The sequence below is a fragment of the Anoplopoma fimbria genome, chromosome 10 (genome assembly GCF_027596085.1).
Source record: "Anoplopoma fimbria isolate UVic2021 breed Golden Eagle Sablefish chromosome 10, Afim_UVic_2022, whole genome shotgun sequence".
NCBI lineage: Eukaryota > Metazoa > Chordata > Actinopteri > Perciformes > Anoplopomatidae > Anoplopoma > Anoplopoma fimbria.
This window is the reverse complement of record NC_072458.1, coordinates 3,759,139-3,765,936: the sequence shown is the minus strand read 5'-3', so window position 1 is coordinate 3,765,936 and position 6,798 is coordinate 3,759,139. Positions and strand designations below refer to the sequence as shown.

Below are 6,798 nucleotides of genomic sequence, written 5' to 3'. Positions count from 1 at the left end.
AAAATTAAATATATATATAAATAATTATATATTATATATATATGGATATATATATATATATATATATATATATATATATATGAATTCATCTTTACGTGTAAATTAATTATATTATTCTTTACGTGTATTATATTATTATAATATATATATATATATATATATATATATATATATATATATGAATTCATCTTTACGTGTAAATTAATTATATTATAATATTATTTATATTTATATTAATTATTATTATATTATATTAATTATTATTATTATTTATATTTATATTATTATATTATTATATTATATTATTATTATTATTATTATATATATATATATATATATATATATATATATATATATATAGGTAGTGTCCATCAAACCTCAAGCGACCCCCTCCGTGCTCTTATTGTGAAAGGCCGTCCCGGAACACGTGTTGTTCGTGCGGCCGCTTGAACGCAGGTCAGCAGCCCAACAACGTGGAGAAGAGGATGTGGGTCTGCTGACATCTGCAAGCCAGAGGTTGGACTGCAGGACGACCGCAGTCAGCCCGACAGACACAGGACCAGAACTCCGCGACATGAAGGTAACGTAAACCCTGACACGCTGACGTTAACCTCACACTTTTCTTTAAAGAGCAAATGTGCTTTTGTGACGTTAACTGTCGCGTTACGTTACCTTCAAAGTGTGGTTTGTCTGTTGACTTGACTTCCTTTCTTGCGTGTCAGTGAAGTCACGCAGTTGGTGTGTGCTGTGGTTTGTCAATGAAGTGAATGCTGACGTTATTGTATCCAGCGTTGGCGTTTTATTTTGTAGCATTGTGACCCCCTTTTTGAAAAGTTGATGTGTGATTCTTCTTCCAATCATTGGTTGACTCTGATTTGACAGAACAGCCGACCTGTTGCTGAACTGGTTGTTTGGACTGCAGCTGTACTTGTGACAGGGACTCAGTGAGTTTCTTCTTTTCCTCCTCACACCTGAACCCTGAAGATCATATAAAAGCTAAAAAAACAAACAAATCACCAGGCCATAAAGAGCCATAGGCTGACATTTCATTCACTCACTTTTGCTTTAAAGTGGAGCATTTCTTTCAAGTGAGGAGGAGATGAGATCATTTGTCAAAGCTCTCTGTTTTTATAGCACAGCTCAAGTCTGTTTGGATGTATTTGGATGTGTGTCAGAGACCTTTGGGATGCAAAAAAAAAAACAAAACTCTATCCAGCTTTTAAATTAGGGCCCCTGTCATTCCACATCACAGCTTGGCTCCTTTGAAACACGTCGCTGTCAGTGCTGTATACACATAATGTAAGCAGCAAAGACATGTTTGTGTTGCTGAGAGGAGTCAGTGATCCTGTTTTACGGCTCCTTTACAAAATGAAAAGGGCCAACCGGTTAGTTGAGGACATGAGTGCGACCTGTTCCACTGGATGTTTGTCTGAGGAAATGAGCCACGCGTCGTACAGTGTAGTGTTCATTCCAGATTAACCATCCAGAGCACTGGAGTCCCTCTCATGTGAGACATAGTTAACCTATCATCTACGAATCAAGCGCCTCCAACATCAAGCCTGGTATGTTTCCTTTTTTATAACTGTACCATAGATTGTCGACCCATCTTTTTCCATCACTCTCTCTTTTTAAAGTCCTCTTAGCGTCACAGGGTTAAACATGCATCACAGATTGCAGCTTGGGAGGGCAAATACGAATCTTATCCCTTGCCCCATTTTTTTTTTTTTTTTTTTTTTTTTTTGTTTTGTTTCATTCTCTCTTAGCCAAAAGAAGTTGAGCAGGATTTAAGCTGAGTCGTAGGCCTCTGTACCCTACGGCTCGTTCCAAACGGCTCCCCAGTAAGGCTATCAGATTCAGAGAGAGGGGAAGGTGTGATGGATAGCCAATAAAAGGAGGTTTTGTCCTCCGGCGTCTCCATTTTGTAAACTCAGGAGGACTCCTGAGTCGTCTGGCCAGGGCCCAGGCTGGAGTGAAAGGGCTGTGCATGCCGCCTTGAAGGACTCGCAGCGGTAACTGAGTCTCCCTCTGACTCTGTACCGTAGATCTGTAGACCTCCACACAGCACTTTGCACGCGCACCTTTTTATTTGAGTGTTTTCTCTAAAGCTGCACCAAAGCCTCACTGTTTCCAGAATTAACCATTGTTTTGCTGAGTTAGGCAATCATTGTGCTCTGCATGGTGCGAGGAAGGGAAAGCACTGTGTGTGTGTGTGTGTGTGTGTGTGTGTGTGTGTGTGTGTGTGTGTGTGTGTGTGTGTGTGTGTGTGTGTGTGTGTGTGTGTGTGTGTGTGTCTGTTGCTGCAGAGCCTGGCTGGCACTGCTGTAAATCACACCCTGCTCTAATATTAATGGAAGACAATTATGTGATTACATTCAGTTCAGCTAAGTGGTGAGTTTTTACCGCGGCACTGTTTTAAATCGTGGCGAGCTAAGCTGATCTGTCAGACACGAATGTCTAAATTGAAGTCTTTGTGTACCTATAGACCCAGGCTAATCCTATAATTAAGCCAAAAAGGGATCCATCCATGTGCAGATATTCCACTCAGGTTTTTGGCATCCTGCTCTTTTTTTTTTTTTTTTTTTTTTTTTTTTTTAGCTCAGTGGAAGGGAATATAAATCCTGAAATGAGGAACCCTTCAAAATGACTGATTCTTAATCTTATTATCAAAAGGCTAGCTTAGACCTGACTGTTTCATCATTGTCAGTCTGTTAAGTGTGCAAGTATTGCATAGGATCTGGGAATGCTGTAGAACAGGTTGTTGTGTTTACTCAAGGAACATTGCAAGAGCTTTAATATAATGTGATTTATTAAGTCAAAATAATTGAAAGAAGTTGTTTAGGCTCTAGAAAAAAAAAAAGATACTTTCTTGGGGGAACATCTGATATGATCTTGTGGTTTTCCTGGTAATGGCTAATTTGGAAACTCACATGACATTTAAAAGCTGTAAAAATGTGCAGCAGCACAAAAATAACTGCACCGCTGTAATGAAGTTTATCAGGTTAACACATCTGTCATGGGAGTGCATCACAGACTCAATTTATTCAGCACATTACGGTATGGTAAGGCATCATTTAGACTCTTCCATCTTTGCAATTTGTATGTAATGAGCATCTTAATGCCGCCCTGAGCATGCAATTATATTTATGATGTCGGTGTTGATTATCACTGGTCTGCTCTGCTGGAGCTGTGTCCCCGGGGCACTTGCTAATTTCGAGGCAAGCATTACCCTACTTGTGTGTAAGTGTTTAGGTGTGTAACTTCCCTTAATTGTGAATGGGTTTGTCACTTGATTAAACCTCATTCTAATGGAATAAGCTTAGATTACAGAGTTCAATCTTGTAAATCTCCTCCTGTCAGTGGCCGTTACTTGGCGTCATGGTTGGATTGTTCTCACAATACCTACACTTTTCCTTGCCTCTCCGTTTTCTTTGTTTCTTTCATGTTATAAATAATCTTATTGATAGTGTTTTTCATTGCGTTCTGTGTCTCTTTCTGTTTTCCAGAGCACCCTGAAGCTCAGCTAGTCACGCTGCCTCCCTGGGCTCTCCGTCATGAGGTGGCGTTTCTCTCGAAAACTTGGTGTGCTGACCAAGGCTGGCTTCCTGCTCTGGGTGCTATGGCTGGGCTACCTTCTGTTAGCGCGCTCCTCTTTCCCCTCTTTCCCATCCTCGCAAGAGGAGGAAGACGAGGACCACGATGTTCTGGCGAGACAGCTCTCCTTAGAGGGGAACGGGGCGGACGGGCAGCTGGCGAGGCCCCTCTACGTTAAGCCATCGCCGGACCCTAATGCGCCGGGGGAGTGGGGACGGGCCACACACCTCACCCTCGGCCCTGAAGAAAAGAAACAGGAGCAGGACAGTTTGGAGAGCTATGCTATCAATATCTATGTCAGCGATAAGATTTCCCTCCATCGGCACATCCAGGACCACAGGATGAATGAGTGAGTAGAGCAAAAAGGTACCCTGAACAGAAACGACCCATAACAAAGGAAGTGAGCTTAAGGTCACCACAAACTCTTCTTTTTTTTTTTTCTCTCTGTATTTTCTTTGTTATTGTAGCATATATGTGTCTCCGGCCTTGAAAGCTGCATGGAGCTGATAGCTATGCTACAACTGTGTCGGGGATAAATTACTCAATAGAGATTAAGTCGAGCTCTTTACTGGGATCAGTTTTCCACTGACAGTTAGAACCGAAGATGAAAGCTCTCGGGATGCATTGCCGGGCTTATTGAAGCCGGTGTAAACAGCTCCCCGCCTGAATGGATTTTTTTTTTTTTTCTCCATCCAGAATTGTTGTCCACAGCTATTCTCAACTCTGTGATGACACACAAAGCATGATGTATTTTATTCATAGTTTCTCCTTCTGACTTTGCCTTACTGGCTACCATCCCAATGAAACCCGGAGGTGGAGTCTATCTGTGTGGTGAGAACCATCATATATGTTATATTCATGTAATTGTTTTTTAAGAATGGAGTGTCCCAGTTTAGCATATATTCTCTTTTGGCAGTCCATTGATAACGTCAAAGGATACATTTTCTACATTAGTGTCATGCTAAATCTTCAAAATGACAATTAAAAGGACAGAGAAATGAATCCTGCCCCCGGTGAAACAGGAATAAACCGTTTTTTACCAGGGAGTCGCCTTCAGTGTAGTCTGAGAATATGCTTTAATCTTCTTACTGGGCTGAGTAAACTGCTAGGAAGGTGCAAAGTCAAACACTGTGCTGATGCAAGGATAACGTTCACACAAAAGATGTCTGCCCTACGGAATCATCACATTCTGTTGCAGCATTTTGTGACAATTTTAAAACAGAGCCACTGCATGGGATGCACTGTTATGACATGCATGATGGGTAGCTGCGCTGGCAGAGCGACAGATTTGACAATCGAAAAAATTGATAAGACACAGTAAGGAATGTTTTTAGGGTGGAAGAAGTGGTGTGCAGTTTGAGTGACATGGAGCTCATGTGCTTCATACCATGACGGAGGTCCATGACTCAAGACACAGTGAGCTCTGTGCTATTTGCATGAACAAATCCTATTCATTTTCTTACATACTTGATTTTGTGGAGGATATGTCAGCTATTTTTTGCTAAAGTATTGTGAAGATTAACATGGTTTATTACTACAAACATGTAGCTCAGGTGTGAATGATTAGCATAGAACTGCCACTCGGTCATTACGGTCTTTTAAACATATGGTGCTATTTTGTGGATCGCATCCCTCACATATACGAGTTAACCACACAAATGTGTAACGCTTGTCTCGTTAACTTCACGGCGGTGTGTACGTGGTAGTTGCAGTACTGCACCGACTCTATAATTACATCAGTTCCGTCCTGGGAGCAGGATCTCTGCCATGAAACTCTTCCTTATTAACAGCTTGTTTGTATTGTCGTGACTAATGCTCGGACATATTTGTTCTAATCCCAACCCGTGAGTGTCGTTGCAGTTGTGGGTTTAGCCTCTGTCTACAAAAGTCATTCAGCCTGTGACAGTGGTGACAGTCCCGCCGTGTTTTTTGGAAACGTATGCAAAATAATCGAGCTCGCTGAAGATATCCGTTTCTCTCTCTTATGTTTCTCTCTCCCTCGTGTCTCCTTTTGTGTTCATTCCCATTCAAGTTATTAGTTGACAGTTTTTCACTGTGATTTCCATCCAGTGTTGCCTCTGTCCACTCTGTTCTGTTCTTTTTGCCTCTTGTTTGCTCAAGTTTCTGTGGTCTCCAACCCCCAGAGCACCGCTGTGGTATGTTGCTCACTGGTGTGATACCCTCCCCACCCCCATCCATATTTCTGAGCCTCTTTATTGTTTTAATGACTGCCATCTGGATTAAGACCAGATACCTCCCCCTGCCACAATAGTTGCTGAAGCTGCTCTGGCCATATAAAACAAATCATTTCTTGCTTTTATGAGTTTCTTTAGGATGCTGCTGTTTCTTTTTTTTTTTTTTTTTTTTAAATACATGTGTACTGTACATGTGTGCTGTTGCTTATGTCAACTTTTTTTTTTTTTCTTTCCTCCCCCCAACCACACACTCAAACATACCTCAGATGCCGAAATAAGAAGTTTGACTACCGGCGTTTACCCACAACGTCTGTGGTCATCGCCTTCTACAACGAGGCCTGGTCCACCCTGCTGAGGACTGTTCACAGTGTGCTGGAGACCACGCCTGCCATCCTGTTGAAAGAGATCATCCTCATTGATGACTACAGTGACCGAGGTCTGACACCATACAGTGATAAATGAACAAATGATTTTGTCTGTAAAAATAAACCTGACAAACCTCTTTTAAGCTCAGAAAACAAAGAGGACTGACAGCCTGCTAGTAAAGCGGAAAAAACCAAACCTCAGTTGTGCTTTCTTCACATTGACAGCGGAAAGGAGAACAAATCAAAAAGGACTCTGCTATATAAAGCAAAAAGATGCTATCTTTGGAGCAGTGAATAGATAGTGCCTCTGGTTATATTCCTAAAGCCATTACAAAAACACCCTCAGAAACTAGTCCGGACACATTCCCGTTAATGATAAAATAAGGTGCAGCGTAGTTTCAAGGAATACTGGAAGTGGTTTGATTTGTTTTTCCGGTATTTTGTAAAGATAATAATGGAGGGATTTCAATCAATATTAGGAATGAGAAAATTCATTGCAAAGTAATGGGGGGAGGGGGTCGGGCTGTGTGTGTGTGTGTGTGTGTGTGTGTGTGTGTGTGTGTGTGTGTGTGTGTGTGTGTGTGTGTGTGTGTGTGTGTGTGTGTGTGTGTGTGTGTGTGTGTGTGTGTGTGTGTGTGTGTGTGTGT

The 6,798-nt window shown here is 41.5% G+C and overlaps 1 protein-coding gene across 1 annotated transcript in view; it reads left to right on the top strand.

Moving 5' to 3' along the window:
* Positions 1 to 485: 485 nt before the first annotated feature.
* poc1bl (POC1 centriolar protein homolog B (Chlamydomonas), like) overlaps positions 486 to 6,798 on the top strand; it is a 16,904-nt gene continuing 10,591 nt past the window's right edge. Inside the window, exons 1-3 of the mRNA XM_054605909.1 lie at positions 486 to 580; positions 3,504 to 3,940; positions 6,053 to 6,222. Of these exons, the coding sequence (XP_054461884.1) occupies positions 3,552 to 3,940; positions 6,053 to 6,222 (559 nt within the window). The 5' untranslated portion in view covers positions 486 to 580; positions 3,504 to 3,551. The remainder of the gene's footprint in view (positions 581 to 3,503; positions 3,941 to 6,052; positions 6,223 to 6,798) is intronic.